The sequence below is a fragment of the Montipora capricornis genome, chromosome 1, assembly GCF_036669925.1.
Source record: "Montipora capricornis isolate CH-2021 chromosome 1, ASM3666992v2, whole genome shotgun sequence".
Taxonomy (NCBI): domain Eukaryota; kingdom Metazoa; phylum Cnidaria; class Anthozoa; order Scleractinia; family Acroporidae; genus Montipora; species Montipora capricornis.
In genome coordinates this window covers 28,759,671-28,776,471 of record NC_090883.1, presented here as the reverse complement: position 1 = coordinate 28,776,471, position 16,801 = coordinate 28,759,671, and the positions used below count along the sequence as shown (strand labels likewise).

General features: G+C 42.0%; 1 protein-coding gene across 1 annotated transcript in view; it reads left to right on the top strand.

Moving 5' to 3' along the window:
- The first annotated feature begins 645 nt into the window (after positions 1–645).
- Positions 646–16,801, top strand: part of LOC138014003 (uncharacterized) — a 73,651-nt gene continuing 57,495 nt past the window's right edge. Inside the window, 8 exon segments of the mRNA XM_068861038.1 lie at positions 646–857; positions 3,217–3,417; positions 5,312–5,482; positions 8,947–9,519; positions 10,469–11,044; positions 11,332–11,910; positions 12,750–13,322; positions 16,188–16,757. Coding sequence (XP_068717139.1) covers positions 782–857; positions 3,217–3,417; positions 5,312–5,482; positions 8,947–9,519; positions 10,469–11,044; positions 11,332–11,910; positions 12,750–13,322; positions 16,188–16,757 — 3,319 coding nt within the window. The 5' untranslated portion in view covers positions 646–781.

The following is a 16,801-nucleotide window of genomic DNA, read 5'->3' as shown; positions in this document are numbered from 1 at the left end:
CTTGTTTATATCTATGCTTCCGGACGGTAATTTTGTTTTGATTTTTTGCATGTTAGCAAGAATATCTTTATTTATGTACTTCGAGCCTCCTTAACCCTCCCTAACATCGATGGACAGAAAAACCAACAATTATAAGATGGAAGTCGATAGAGTAAGACTGCTTTTCTGTTTTGCAGCATCTTGGGAGAGTAGCTAATATGGACTTCCACCTCTCTTTGCACCGTTACAAACGCCCACCCATACACACCCAAGCTCTTGAGTCACATGGAAGCATGCATCAGATGAAACTGATAGACGATACATCAGCAGCAGAACATTCAAACGCTATAACATCCACCGGATTTTATGGCGTTGTGACCACAAAGCTCAGATTAAATTCTGAAAACATAAGACTCTTGGTAAACAGCATACGCTCTGTTCAGTGTTTCGTGTTATCTCTAAGTAATCTCGGGAAATTTTCCCCGGAAGAGGCGAGTCAAATAATACGATTTATGGTAGCGCCCCCAAATCATCCCATATAGTTAATTGAAGACATAATCACATGCGGTATTTTGTTACCTTTATCTCATTTATTTATTGCACAACCTAGATATTATCAACACCAACTGTTTCAAATACAAAAAAACTGAGTTCACAGACGGCCGAGTGCAGTAGGTAACGCCACACTTAAAGCAGCGAAAAATTGCACTTAAGCTCAACAGTTGCGGCTTTGACTCTATAAAGGCGCTTGAAGAGTGAATGCGGAGCGCTAGCCGCTTAACCAAAAGAGACCAGAAGAGAGATGACGGCTGGAACAGGCGAAAAGAGGGGGATCTTTTTCGCAGTGACGTTGCTGAAAGTAACTTTCTTGTCTATGGGTATGTGACACCTTCACATATTTGTATTTTAGTCTTTACTCACGCTTGGCTGACCACGAAAAGATGAGAAATTTCATTCTTTTTGTGAGCGCATAACGACGTCGTCTGCCAATATTTTTGTTCTCAATATAACGTGCATCAGTTTCCAGTTTACTTTGCACAATGTTTTGAAGTTATAGACAGTTGATAGAAGAGAACAATGGAGACACTGTTGAAAGATGTTTCGTTACTCATTCTGGAACATACACAACTTGCAATGTTATGAAACTAAACTATTTCTTCGTAAAGACAAATTGTAGACGGTATCATTTTCTTGATCAGCCCTAATTGTATTTTGAGATCTTTTAAGTGAGGATTTACCATTCAAAGACTGCGTTAATCAGATTAAGGCAAAGTCTGTAGTATTATTACCCTCTTAAAAGATCTCTCACCAGGCCCAACCGATAATGTTTGTTTACAATAGCTGATAAATCCGTCTTGCTTTCTGTTTTCAATTAAACGGCAGGTACTGATACAGATTGGACATTTAACACACATCGCGGATTCTAGAAAATGCACATAAAAAAAAAAAGACGTTGATTGGGAAGTAGCCAGGAATTTCGCTGTCAATTCCGGAAATTGTAAGAAACGAAATTACTACCGTTTCCTTTGGACATAAAAACATCACTTGATTTGACAGCTTGTAAGAGGTTCGTGACCTCTGTAATACTAAAAAATACCAATGCAACCCACGCATGGCGAAGCCCCAAATTAGCCAAAAAGGTTTTTATTTTTCAACTCTAAGCTGGGGCTTTATCTCTATTTCGGAGGTTGAGGACGAGAGTCTGGGTTCGATGTTCAAGTTAATGTGCAACGTTTGATGAAAAGTGCATGAGTATGAGGAAATGCAAAACTTACAGACCTTCAGATAGCCGTTTGGAGTGAAACTGAGACGCAAGTCGCTTACCAACCTCACAAACGGCTGTAAATTTCGCACTTTCCATTAGGACTGATACCTATCCCTCAGTTTACACTCCTATTTTTAAATGTAGAGCTCTATTCAAATTAATTTGCTTTATTTGTAGAGCGAATTTTTATTTTTGGTAGTCTTCAGGTATTTATGGCCAAAACATACCGGTTTCTTCTTTCGTAAGGAAAGGAAAGGAAAGGAAAGGAAAGGAAAGGAACTTTATTTGAGTGTCTAGTAGGTCTAGCGCTGAAGCACTAATTGGGGACACTGTAAATTGAAATTAACAATTAACACAAATCAAGTCAAATTTTGGTTTTTGAGGAGAGGGGAAACCGGAGTACCGGGAGAACCAACAAACTCAACCCACATATGACGCCGAGTCTGGGAGTCGAACCCGGGCCACATTGGTGGGAGGCGAGTGCTCTCACCACTGCGCCCATAAGGCGCCGTAGCGTTCGCATAGTCAAAAATTGGCTATTTGAACCTTACGGCGCCTGTTCACTCCTCGTGCTAATATGAACGCACCAATTAGAGACGCTTTTGATTGTTCTTCACGAAAACCAATGAGAAGACACTTTGCTTCAGGGTTCCCCAGAGGTCTTCTCTCCCTCAATCAAGAGAAGAGCTCTGGGGTCGAGATTGCACTGCGCCATCCACTGCGCCAACCACTGCGCCAAAACGAGACTTTGGATCCAATAACAACGACAACACCGAAACTGACAGCGGGCGCCGAGGCAACGTGAAAGACGCGAGATTAGCAAGGGTAGCCTGTTCCAGGCTCCCAGATAGTTGGGAAAACGAAAACAACTGCGTGTAAAAAGCGAGTGGGATCAAGCACCCATGCGGTTTTCACACGCAGTTGTTTTCGTTTTCGTGACTATTTGGGAGCCTGGAACACGCTAGGGCAAGGGGGGAAACTTAAACACTAAAAGTTTGTGTGTTTGTTTGTGTAAATGCTTGATTTATTAAATTATTACGGAGATTTTGGGAGAAGAAATGTTTTCGTGGCGACAGTGAAAGGCTTGTCACGTGATAGTCTCGAGAGAAGCAATCGGTATGCTTACACAACGTCCTTACACTTTGCCGCAATGTCGCTTGTGAAAGCGATTTTTTCTTGCACCTTGCCTAACGATGTAAAAGTTCACTGGAGTCGCATCTATCATTTTATAAGGGCATCATCTCAGTGAGACAGAAATATGCGAAAGCTGGGCTGTTTACGCGTGATATGCTAGCTATTCATCCGGTGATACTGCTAAAAACAAGTCTCGCGGACTCTCTCACGCGCGTGAATACTTTCTTTGAACTAGCGATGACCGGGCATCCTCGGATTTTCTACACAGGAATACATTTTAAACGAAATGGGACGAGTATTTCAAGGATTGATTTTTTTATTTATTTGTCTTTTAATAGCGGTTCTTTTACCCGGTGTGGTAAAGAGTGCGGGATGCCCTGATTTTCCAAAACAGCTGTCCATGAACTGTGCCCCGCATTCAAGTGTGGACCAATGTAAATACGACGCAGACTGTACAGAGTCCAAGGACAGCAGGTGTTGTTTGATTGGATGTCAAAAGATGTGTCTTAATCCAGCACTCATACAGTTGTCCATTGGAGGTAAAAACATAGAATTGAGGCAGCTTGGAGCTCTGATAAGGGAGACGTAGGCCAAATTCTAAATACAACAGGGTGATGATGTTATGAATGGATGACCAATGGTTTGTGATATCGAAATATGGTAATGGTAAAGGATTTATATACACATATCGGATGCAGTTTTATGGCGGCTTATAATTCTTTGACTCATCTTTCTCTGAGAGATAGACCACCAATACCGGGGGCCTCCCCGTTACTTTTCAGGAACAGATTAAGTGTTTTTTAACGTATCACAGTAGAGATTGTAACATTCTTGCAACAACGTTTAAACATTCCTCATTATTGACATCCTTGATTATTAACTTAACATTCATTATGCAAGTAGTAAACTAATGAGTTCACTGGAACTGCCCGGAATTCTATAAATTTTCACGGTGTACATCACTGTGAAACAGTGTTAGAAAGCTCAAGATAATTTGCAATAAAAGCTAAATTTAAGTCGATCATCCTCATCTTCATCGGAATCGCTTCAATCTGCAATCGGGAAATTGTATGCCTGTAGTCTTCATTCGTGCAATTTAGTGCGTTTTCATTGACATTTGTTCATATATAGTGTCCTAACACTATCTTCATTCTTATGTTATCTGTTCTGCGATAGTCAAAGCGTCACCGTAATTAATAATAGAGAGCTTTAGATGCTAGGACGAAAACGACTACGAGTAGCTGATTTTCTCATAGAACAACAGTGAGCGCGCGCAAACTAGCGTCATTTTGGCGGGAAAAACGTGACATCGTCGTAATCTTAGTACAAGGTTTTGCAAAAATGTTGTCGTGTCAGAACAAGTCACCAACACGGTGGCGGTTTTGGCATTTTTCGATCAGGAAAAGGCTCAGTTACCAGCAATAAGAATAACTGAGTAACCTATGCTGCTAAGACAGAGTAAGATTAATCGTCCGGGTTAAAAATGTTCTAAGTATTTTCGCTAAAAACGGGCAGTCAAATCTCGTACTCGTTCTCGTCCTTGTCCTAGAATCTAAAGGTCTCTAATAAGCCAAGTTACGCGTTTGAAGTTTTCCTGATGTATTTTACACACGCGATAACTACATTGATTATCACGGGAGGGGTTCAATCTCGTCCCCAGAGTCCAGTTTTCTTTTGGTCAGCACCAAAAACACGGACTCTGGCCACTTTCAATTTATGCGCAATCGTGGTGAAGGTCCGTTTTTGTAACCGTTGAGAATCGCTGTTGTTTCAAATTTTTGGAGATAGCACGCAGCTCTGATTTCATTGGACCCCTTTGGGAAGAAGCTTTATTATTTTACGGTTAGGGTCTATCGTTGATTGGCTTTTTGTTTCGGTCCATTGTTTTCTGAGCCAATCCCGAGAGCCGTTGTAATAGCTGTGTTCTGCCCCAATTTATGAGCGTGCGTAGACGATTCGGAAGTCCGTGATTTGTGGACTTCGGGCCTTGGAAGTGGCCGGAGTCCGTGTTCTTGGTGCTGACCAAAACAAAAGCGGACTCTGGGAACGAGATTGGGGAAGAGTTGTGAGACGGAGCCTACGGTTTATAGTCCATATCCGAGAAGTCTTGAAAGTCTAACCATTTCCGGATGACGTTACAAAGGCAGCATTTTGTGCACAGTTATCTTTGAGACCCTGAGTGTTGGTTCGATTGGGGTTCGAACCCACGATCTCCCGCACGGACATCCGATTCTCGACCAACTGCCCCAACGGTCGTCGGAGTAGAAGTTCGAAAATGGAAAGGGAGGAATATGCGTTTTGACAGACTGACTGATTGGTTGTCATGTCTAACTCAATAGTTGGCTTTTAACGCGCTGCTCCCTACTTACAGACTGGCTAACAGTCAAGCTGGCTGAATGGCTTGTCGGACTTACTTCATCCTTCAATTTACAGGTTCTGTTGTGTGTCCTGTGTTACCCAGACCCTCGCCTTGTCCAAACCAGCCAAACGAGTGTAATGACGAGAGCGATTGCAGTGTCGGCCGGAAGTGCTGCTCTGACGGCTGCAGGACGATTTGTGCTGATCCGGTTGCCAAGCCAACAACACAAACACCGAGACAAGTTCGTAAGTGCATCGAAAGAGTGACCTTGAAATTCGGTTAAGGCTTGGAGATAGGAAGATCACAATGCCAAAACCTTTTTTCCGGTCATTGATATCAGTGGAATGGGGGGCCGGAATGAGTTTTGTAAACGAACAGAAAACGAACAGAAAGTAAACAAGTCACATGCACCAAATACTAAGAACAACGGTGTGCAATGTAGAGGACCTCCAACAATTTCTTTACAGAAAGTGAAGCCTCCCTCTTTAATGATAAGAGAGAGAGAAGGAGGAAGATTAACGAGAGACATACAGCGCACCATTGTGAAACTCCAGTGCACATCCCCATCTCTTCTCCTCTGTCTCTTTAAAGGTCAATTTAGAATGCACGATTTTGCTTGTGACCCTGCTTCCAACTAGTGGTACGTAATGACGTTCGTTCATTCATTCGCGGACGAATGAGGGTGTCTGTCATAAGGGTGTGCTAGGCCTGGTGTCGAAGACGCGGGGAAAAAATAGTCGTATGCGAATGGCGAAAGCAAAAATCGTACCATCTAAATCGCCCTCAAAAATGGAAAAGGTAAAGAGAAAACCGCAAAGGAATAGGGTTTTATGAGGTAATATTAACGCGCTACACGTGCTATGCTGCATATATTTCATATGTGCCTTTGCCATATATTTCACATTTACCTTTGCCAGATAAGAGACAAAGGCCACCTTTTGGATCAGTTTCGTGCTATAATAATTGTGATCGTTTAAACACGGAAAATCATAAAAAAGTAAAAAACCGCTTTACAACTGTTTTACATGATTGCCGTGTGGGAATCCGATAGGTCAGATACTTGCTTGATTGTGCGTTTGAACTGCCCAATAGAGTCAGCATTTCTTAAGTATTGGGGTAAATTGTTCCACAAACAGGCCCCGCTATAACAGAAACTTCGTTTCAAATAATTAGTATTTGGCTCGGGTAGAGTAAGTTTACCTTCTAAGTTTCTCAAGTTATATTCAGCATGTCGTTGACTGAAAAGGCGTTAAGGTATTCCGGGGCAAGGTTACTTAGTTAAGGAGTTAATGCTAGTTTAAGCTCTGTTAAAGTTTTTGCAGTTAGGGTTATATTGGTATCGTCAGCGAACATTCTCGGGGAAGCTTCCCGGAGGCAGTTAGGAAGATCGTTAATATACATTAAAAATAGCAAGGGACCTAATATGCTGCCTTGCGGAACCCCACAAGTAATAGTGCGAGGAGTTGACAGTCTTCCGTTAACGTTACATCTTTCGGTCCGATTGCTTAGGTACGATTGAAACCAAGTGATAGTTTCTTGGTCGGCCCCAAAGTATGACATCTTGCGTAAAATGATTTCATGGTCGATAGTGTCGAATGCCTTTTTAAGGTCAATGAAAACGACGCCATTCAGGAAGCCATTGTCGATGTTAACAGACCAGCTATTTGTCGCCTCAAGCAAAGCTGTAATGGTACTGTGTAAGGAACGGAACCCTGACTGGCAACTTGACAGCAGTTTATTATCATTTAGGTAATGGTAAAGTTGGTCTTAGACAAGTTTTTCAAGCACTTTCGAGACTACTGGGATAACGGAGATGGGGCGATAATTATTTATGTCTGATTTTGAGCCTTTTTTAAAGATCGGTGTCACCCTAGCCAATTTCCATTCAGTTGGATAGATTCCCGTGAGGATTGATTTCGTAAATACGTCTGTTAGTGAGGGTGCAACAATACTAGCTGCCATTTTTAATAACTTACTAGGGATCTTGTCAAGGCCAGTGGCTTTCTTTTCATCGATTTTTTTCAACAGGTCTAGAACAATGTCGATACTCGGGGGTTTTAGAGAAAACGAATTATCAGAGGGCGACAAGAATGATTCAGCGTCAACTTCTCCAACCGGAATATCACGAGCTAGCATTTTCGCAATGTTAGTGAAGTGCACATTGAAAGCTTCCGCCATATCATCGGCGTTATTTATAGTTCTATTATTAGCTTGGATTTCCAAAATATTGGACGACTTACAACTACTCCGTGAGCTAAGCTCGTTAATAAGATCCCAAGTTTTACGTGGATTGCCTTTGCTAGTTTCCAAGTTTTCAGAAAAATATAGTTTTTTAGCAAGTTTACTTGAATTATTCACTTGGTTCCTAGCCGGTTTAAACTGCTGCCACATGACATGATCTTTTGTAGTGATCGTTTTCTTTTTTCGAAAATATCTACGCATTCTGAGCAATAATTCACTCGTTATCCACGAAGACCTCTTGTTACGAATTCTTTTTGATTTTAGAGGCGCGTGTTTGTCCATGTAGCTGACAAATAGGTTTTTGCATTCTTGCCACATGGCATTTGCTCGAGATCATTTAAGAACTTATCTTTTTGAAAGTTTTTAAACTGCCGCATTTCGATCGTGCGAGACCCGTTGCGGTCATAATTAGCCTTACGTGTCATAAAAACAAGGGAATGATCACTAAACCCAACGTGAACAACCCCAAAGTTTGAAACCTTCTCCGGGGAATTAGTTATGCATAAATCGATCAGGCTTTTTGACACCTGGGTAATACGTGTTGGTTCCGTGATTAATTGGCTAAGACCATAGATATCAAGAATGTTAGTTAACGAGGACGAAATATGTGCTGTTGCCTCAGGCAACAAATTGCAGTTAACATCGCCAAGTAGATACAACTCCTTATTTTCAGCGTCAATTTTGTCTATCAATTTCTCAAACTCGTTAAACAATTCGATGGGAGAACCTGGGGGCCGATACCAGGTGCCAACCACGAATCCTGTACTTCGAGGCATGCTGATTTCAACGAATAAACTCTACAAATTATCGTTATTTAGATCACCTCGTATTCGGAAATTAAGATTTGTGCGCAGGTAGATACAAACACCACCCCCTTTCCTTCCATTAACTCTGCGATTTCTTCTGACTACTTCAAAGCCAGGTAAAAAAAGTTCGTTATCATGAATAGTGGAATCTAATTTAGATTCGTTAATTATATGAATATCTACTTTAGAACAGGATATGAAGACTCAAAGTTCATCAATATGGGACGGCAGACTGTTTATATTTAGGGAAGCAATAGCCAAACCCCACCCAAACCACTAGTATAGTTAAACTTACCCCGGTTATCGCTCGTGCAGGCATCAGGCAAATCGGGTTCCCAGACGGCAATATCCTAATCTAAACGCAAATAATTTGTAAAATTCCGGGCAAGACGTGATGTTCCAGATTTGTTTAGGTGAAGACCACTGTGATTCAAGTGGTAACTGACTAATTTTGCGAGCAGAATTCAATCAGAACTTTCGTGGTGGTCGCAATCCACGGCTTTTCCCCAGTGATTTCTTTGTCTTAGGCCGCCATAATAATTGATTCCCACCGTAAGGGTCATGGGATACCCAATGTCCTGAGGGGTCTGCAGTAATTGCCTACCGTTCACGATGTGGTGAAAATGAAAACACGATTCAATTTTCACGTTTTACTCCAACAGCTTGGAAAAGCTGCAACACCAGTGTGGACTTGGCGTTCATAATAGATTCATCTGGCAGCATATCCCGAAGGAATTACGCAAAAGTGAAAGTGTTCGTTCAACACGTTGCCAGGGCTTTTGGAATTTCGCCTTCTGGGACCCAGGCGGGTATCGTATTGTACAGCAATAAGGCTTCTATCAAAGCTCATTTTGGTCAGTATCTCACCACAGAGGATTTTGTTAAAGCTGTTGATCGACTTCCACACGAAAGGGGCCTTACGTATATAGACAGTGCCCTGAGATTGGCTGCTTCGCAGCTCTTTCCACGCGCGCGAAAGAACGTGCCTAAGATTGCAATGCTGCTGACAGACGGAAAACAAACGAATCCCTCTGGAACTATTGATCTCAGGGAAGCATCTGCGCCACTTCGAAACGAGGGAGTGCGAGTGATTGCTTTTGGTGTTGGTAAATATGTTAACGCGAGGGAATTGAGACTGACCGTGGAACGAGATGAAGACGTCATATTAGTGACGAGATTTGATGATTTGGTTAGCAAAGTGAATACTCATGCCGCAAACCTCTGTGAGGCTGGTGGTAAGGACGTCATAAAAATTGAGCTGAAGCACGGAGAACGTTTTCATCCTGTCCCAGGCATCATAAACAACAACCGAATCTTGACGGAACTTTTCCTCTTAAAACAGCACGTTTGCCTCAATCACTGTTGTATGGCAATTATTTGATTTATCAATAAAGAAATGAAAATTACAGACGACGTTGGGACGTCAGCGTTCTTCTTGCTTTAGCTCATGTAGCACCGGGGCTGCACAAGACCTTGTGAGCTCACTTGCCAGGTCGAGTGGAATATTTGCAACTTATGTATGGAGTGTGTGAAAGCTAAAGAAAGAGGGAATTGTCGACCAAGCACTCGCCGCACAGCAAAACTTTAAGGCTTTATTTGCGAGACTTCATGTTGAATCGAGGAGAAAAGAACGTCCAAGTGCAGCATGTGCATGAACGTGACTGACTAAATGGGTGTTCGTAAGAAGAGTGTTAGTGATCTGAATTGTTTTGTCCTCGAGGCAGCTCTCTGAAGCCTAACTGTTCTATACGGTCAGCGGTTTTTAGACCAAGATGTTAACAGCCTTCTAATTTCATATAAATTATCTTTGTTTCCCATTGATCACAGGCCGTATAAGCCCCTGGCTTTGGCTTTACCAGTGCATATTTTTTTGATGTGTAATAAAATGCAAAAAAAAAAAAAAAAATGAAAGCGACAAATAGTGAAAAAATACATCCCAAGTAAACCTTCTTTCTTCAATATCCTTGCCTCATCAGTCAGACGTGAAGGGAACACACTTTTTCACTGTGAAAAAGAAATTACTATTTTTGTATCGTATGTAAAACGTGAAGGGGAGATATGAACCTTTCTGCTTGCCCGACGCAAGGTCAGAAATACTCTACTGGTTTATGGGAAAATTAAAAACAATTGTGGCCTGAAACGCAAGCCTTAATCAATGATTTTTGTATTATCTTTGTTTTTAAGAAACGGAGCCCATTCATCCTGACGCTGATATAATCTTTCTAATGGACTCTTCAACTGGTGTCTCATCGCAGCAGTTTGAGATAGAGATACAGTTTGTTCAAAAGATGGCTCGATACTTCATCGTTTCTCCGCTCGGGCCTCGAGCTGCACTCGTCAGTTACTCGGCCACTTCATACACTGTAATCGGCTTTTCTGGTTATAGCAGCAATGCCGAGTTCAGTCGTCAAGTCAATAACGCTCGGTTTTTGGGAGGAAAACGGAAAATTGGGCAAGCTCTGATTCACGCAGCTTCACTGTTTCGAGAAACCGGACGTGTGGGCCTCAGGATTGTCATTCTGTTAACTGCAGGGAACTATTACATGGGATCTTCCTCGAGGTCTATGTCGTCCGTTGTATCATCAATGAAAAGTCTGGATGCCCATATGTACGTGATTGGCATTGGTCCTTATTTCACTGGATCAATGTTTACGCCAATGGTACGTGCCCCCAGTGATATATTTGGGGTATCTTCTTTCGACGATTTGGCAAGCTGGCAATCAAGGATCGCGCGACAGCTGAGGCTGTCTGCAAATGCCTGTAAGTAATTAGTCGTAATGGTATACTACCAATGGCTATAAAAAGGATGATCAATACAGAATGTGAAAGTTATTCATCGTTATTCGGGTGAAAGCTAATCTGTTTGAAGGTCGTATACATTTCGACCTAATAGGGATTCAAATGTCAGTATTCTCACCAACTAAAGCCTTTTTAGTTTAAGTGCATTTCTTCCTGTCTCTTTATTGCGCTGCCACGTGCATGCGAGGACTTCAAAAATCAATTTACACTGTTTAGTCACTGCATGTCTCAATTTCATTTTGTCTCAGTTAAATACGAACCCGCTTATTGGAGAGCCGACGTGATATTCTTGATGGATTCTTCAAAATACGTTACGGTCGACAATTATATCTTAGAGAAGAACTTTGTCAAGCTTATGGCTCGCCTCCTCAACCTCGCCAATAACAGAAGTCGTGCGGCGCTTTTCACCTTTGGCGATCGCGCACAACTTGTAATCAACTTTGACGGCTATCAAGACCGTGAAGCTTTTGACGCTTCCGTCAACGCTGCCCCTCATGAACAAGGGAACCGCCATATTGATGAGGCATTTGACTCAGCGGCCAAACTTTTACAAACGGATTCTCGAGCGACAGTGCCGAAATACGTCATCCTTTTGACGACTGGGAAGCAGACGCTCCTGTCAGACTCGCGCTCTTTAGCTAATACATCGCGGAACGTCCAATCAAGTGGTGGCAAGGTATTTGTCGTTGCCGTCCTTACGGGGGGTTATACAATAAGTGAATTTTATCCAGCAGTCCAAAGACCTGAAGACGCCTTCTCTATATCTTCGTTTGTTGATCTTCTTCCACGAGCACCCATCATGGCGGCACAAATGATGGCTTCATGGCGTAAGTGGAAATTGCATGATTTTTTTGTCTTAATGATAGTTATTAACTATGTGAAGGATGGAAGAGGGTTGCGGAGTCGTCCAAACGTAAGCAAATTCCAGGCGAAAACTTTCTAAGAGGACGATTATTGCAGTTAATGGCTTCACTAAGCAGTTGCGAAACCGGGCTTTTAGGGCACTTGGACTGACCTTAACCGTGCGAACCCACTGCACTCTATTTACCAAATGGCGGTCAAAAACTATATCTATTTTGTTTATGTGCTAATTAGACTCACTAGCCTCGTTTGCATGGACAAAATACAAAAGAAGTATTGCTTGACAGCGAGGCTAGTGAGTCTAATTAGCACATAAACAAAAAAAAAATACATTTTTGGCCGCCATTTATGCATTCGGTCTTTGTTTCTGAAGCGTGTTTTCTGTGCATCATGTAAACACGATAGGAAATCACGTAGACTTCCCGGTATGGAATCCGCGCTGGGGTGAGTTCTCTTATGTAAATAGCCCCTATACGACGATCGTGAAACATGAAGCGTCATCCATTTTGCATTATTTTCAACAAAATAAATGTAGAAATGATGATTTTGGGAAGTTCGGAAGAAGCGCGGGCATACACAGAATCAAATTTGAGTGCGCCTCCAATCGAAAATTTCATGTAATACTCCAATTTCAATTAGGATGCTCTGCCGCTGACTTTAAGGCAACGCTCGGAAAGTTTCGTTTGGATGGAAGGTTCATTTCAAAAGCAAGAATCCTGAAGTTCTTCGATCGCTTTAGGCGCAAACAGGTTCTCTTGGTCTTTGTCGCTATCACCTCACCAAATATTCCCTTCTTATGCCTCAGGAGCCCCAAGTAACACGACCCTTGCTGCCGATATAATCTTCATTGTGGACTCGTCGTCATCCGTGTCTCAGTTTCAGTATACGGAAGCAAAACGATTCGTGAGAATTCTTTCGGAGTACCTCAATGTAGAACCCGGAAAATCCAGAGGTGCCTTTGTTACCTTTGGCGAGACTCCTGTGACAGTGTTCAGCTTTGACTCGTACACACTACTCTCAGAATACAGAACACAAGTCAACAGGGCTCCTTACTTGGGTGGTGAGCCCTCGATTAGCAGCACTTTGAGTGCAGCGGGTACTCTATTTACTGATGCACGCGGTTCGCACCCGTGGATAGCCATCCTGGTGACGCCATGGAGACCGGATGACATCCAGGACACTAAAAGCTTGAAAATCATGGCCCGACCGTTGCTTAGTCGCGGGGTGTGGTTGTACGTCCTCTCAATAGGCGAGAACCCGTATGTTGGTTGGTTACATCCAATGCTTGAGACGCCGAGAGATGCCTTCTCAGTTGTATCATATCGTGACTTACCTGGAAATATTGGTCCAGTCGCTAGATATATAACAAATGACAATTGTAAGTATCAGTTTCGTTCTCATTATAAACAGTGGTAATGTTTGAAAATTAGATAATTTTATAGAAAGAAAAGGAACTTTATTTAAGTGTCTTGTCTTCTAGCGTTAGAGCACCAACTGGGAACACTGTAAACTGAAATCAACTAATTAACACAAATCAAATAATGTTCGTTTTTGCAAAGGGGGGAAAACTGGGGTACCCGAAGAAAAACCTCTCAGTGCAGAGTAGAGAACCATTACATATCACGCCGAGTCTGGGAGTCAAACCCCAGCCATATTAGTGGGAGGCGAGCGCTCTCACCACTGTTCCATCCATGCACCATCATATCTTCGTATGTGGGTTGAGTTTTTCACCGTCTACTCCGGTTTCCCCTCTCTCCAAAAACCAACATTTGACTTCATTTGTGGTAATTGTTAAGTTCAGTTTACAGTGTCCCCAATTAGTGCTCCAGCGCTAGAACGACTAGACACTTAAATAAAATTTCTTTCCTTTTTTTCCTAAAGTTCCTTTCCACGTGCAAATAACTTGCTCGCGATTGGTTTTGGTTTTCCTTTTCATTGGTTAATGAATTGGCGCGAGATTTTTAAACCAATCACTACGCGTGGCAATTGCAATTGCGTAATTACTTTCGACAGTCATTTGAAAAGTACTCTAAATTGCAAACCTTAGAGAGTTTAAAACAAAGGGAGGCAAATAGCATAAACATTTGTTTACATGAATGTTGGGTTTCAAGGTTATGGGTGAAAATTGCTGAACTCGATAAGGCGATAAGTTCCTTTTTCAACAATAGTATTATCAATAGACCAATAGGCCTTATTCATGATTACGGCATATGCTCAAAATTCACTACCAAGCCTCGTTTGACAAAGTTATTCATATCATCTAAACATATAATACAGTGTGCTTCCACACGTTGGTTTTCTTTACAAGTAAAAAAAGTTTGCATAATAATCGTTTGCAATTTCCCCTGGGACATGAAGATGTCCTAAGAGAATCGAAAACAATGCCTATGCAAATTGTTGGGGTGTAAAAGAGGTGTATTATGGGATTTTAGAAAGTAGAGAGTCGAGTTTCGAATTCTCTACTTTCTCAAATCCTATAATACACCTCTCTTGCCTCCTCCCCCCCCCCCCCCCCGTAAAAAAAAGTTTGCATAATAATTGTTTGCAATTTCCCCTGGGACATGGAAGATATCCCAAGAGAATCGAAAATAACGCCTATGCAAATTGTTGGGGTCTAAAAGAGGTGTATTATGGGATTTGAGAAGGTACAGAATTCGGACTTGGTGGTGAAGTAAGCTTGTCAGACGTCATCAAGCATAAGGGCTATTTCGATGTATTAAAATTCAACGTAAAACAATGAACATGATTTCGAGGTTCTGGGGAATAAAAAATTAGGATTGATGTGAGTTTATTCCCTAGAGCCTTGAAATGATGCCTTTTGACTGAATTTTAATATATCGAAATTTGGCTGTAGGTGGTTTTCACGTGACGTCATCGGCGCCATGTTTGTGGACGAAAACAAAAGACCACTCATTTTCTCCTGTTGTTGGTCCACCAGCAATTGTACATTACATCATTGTTATCTGTGTCTCTAGAGATTGGTTGCAAACCACCTATTGCACTGCTTGGTTTGCTTTGGCGCTTCGCTGTGATTTGTGCTCACGGTAACGGTATTACCCCTTATTTCAAAATGGCCACCATTTTAGCATTCTTTTGTTTCCATTCAAATTGGCCCTTATGGTCTTGTTCAAGGTTAAATATTCTTTAGAATTTTACGTTCGAAAGCGAGTCCATAAGGGCCAATTTGCATGGAAACAAAAGAATACTAAAATGGTGGCCATTTTGAAATAAGGTGTATACCCAACAATGCTGACTGAAGAGGGAGGCAAACATTCGCGATAACAAAAGAAATGTCGATTGAACTTCGATTCGACATGTTTCAACAAAGTTGTTGAAAGGAGGGGGTGGGGAGGTTTCAACGTCGCTGTTCAGCAAAATCGAACGGATGTTGAATAAAGCCATTTGCCCGGGCTTTTAGGCCACTCCGTACTTGAAAGTAAATAATTCTTGGTTATTAGAAGGCCCGCCAAAAAGGGGAATATATTTAAAGGGATTTTTGTTTTAATAGTAGGGTAGAGGGTTTAAGGAATTTAAATACCAAAGAAATATAAATTGACTGCCGTTTATCAAAAAGGGCTTCAACAGTTGCGATCGTCATCTGGAGTTGTGCTGGGCAGTATTTGTAACATCAACAACGATCCTGACCTATTGTTGGTTCTTTTTTTTTGCGTAGACATTCATGTCAACTGAGGCCTAAAAACTGTCGGATAGTGACTTATCTACTGTATAAAGTTATGCGGCCTTTGAACTTAGAGCGCTTTTCAATTGAGTGTCGTAAAACCAAAACCAAAGTAATTACTTTGACCAATCAAAAAGGACTGAGACAATCCAGTAAACCAATCAAAACTCGAAGTAATTACACGTAGCCGACACAAAAGGCGGGAAAATGTGCACGCGCGAGCCACAATTGGTTTTGGTTTCACTTCTGATTGGTTGAAAAAGTGGCGCGAAAACTTTGAACAAATCATTGAGCAAAGTAGATGCAAAACCAAAGTAATTAGCTAATTACTTTCGACACTCAATTGAAAACCGCTCTAACTGGGGCCTGCTGAATAGCTTTTATATCCACTGAACAGTGCTACCACCCTTTCGATCAACTGGGACTTAGTTGTAATGTGAACCTTAATTTACCCTATCTGAAAGCTTATTCAAGTTGGTCTGATTGCCTTATTTACTTGTTGAATCCGTTTTAGTTAAGTGCTCTAATTGTCTTCGCTAATTTTTTTGCCTTTTACATTCAAAGATCTCTTCGGTGATTCGTCGTTCCAAGTCGATATTATGTTCCTAATGGATACTTCGTCCAGCGTTAACTCACAGGACTACAAGATAGAGAAAACTTTCGTTCAACGAATTGCAATGCATCTTGGTATTTTTACGGGGCGATCACGTGCCGCTCTTGTGGCGTACGGAGCGAATTCTGTGGTCGTTTGCGCCTTTGGTGGCTACGACTCAAACGCAGAATTTGTGCGACGCTTGGACGACGCGCCGATATTTGGAGGCGGCCGGAGAGTGGACCGTGCGTTAGACACGGCTGCAGCGCTAATGTTGGGCGCTCGATCAGCAATGCCAAAGGCAGTCATGCTTATTATGTCGGGAGGCCCGAGTAGGGCAGCAGACGCTGTGTCAATTACGGATGCAGCTCGTCCGTTACGTGATCTGGGAGCCTGGCTTTATGTCATAACAGTTGGCCGAATTGATCCGAGCGAGCTACAAAAGACCACAATACGACCCACAGATATCTTCTTTTCAATGTCGTTTTCTAGTCTTTACGGTTACATATCGCCAACAGGAAGATACATTGCTAACACCTCAGGTAAGTGATGGCATAACCGATCTTTACTGTCTTTGAAGAAGTAC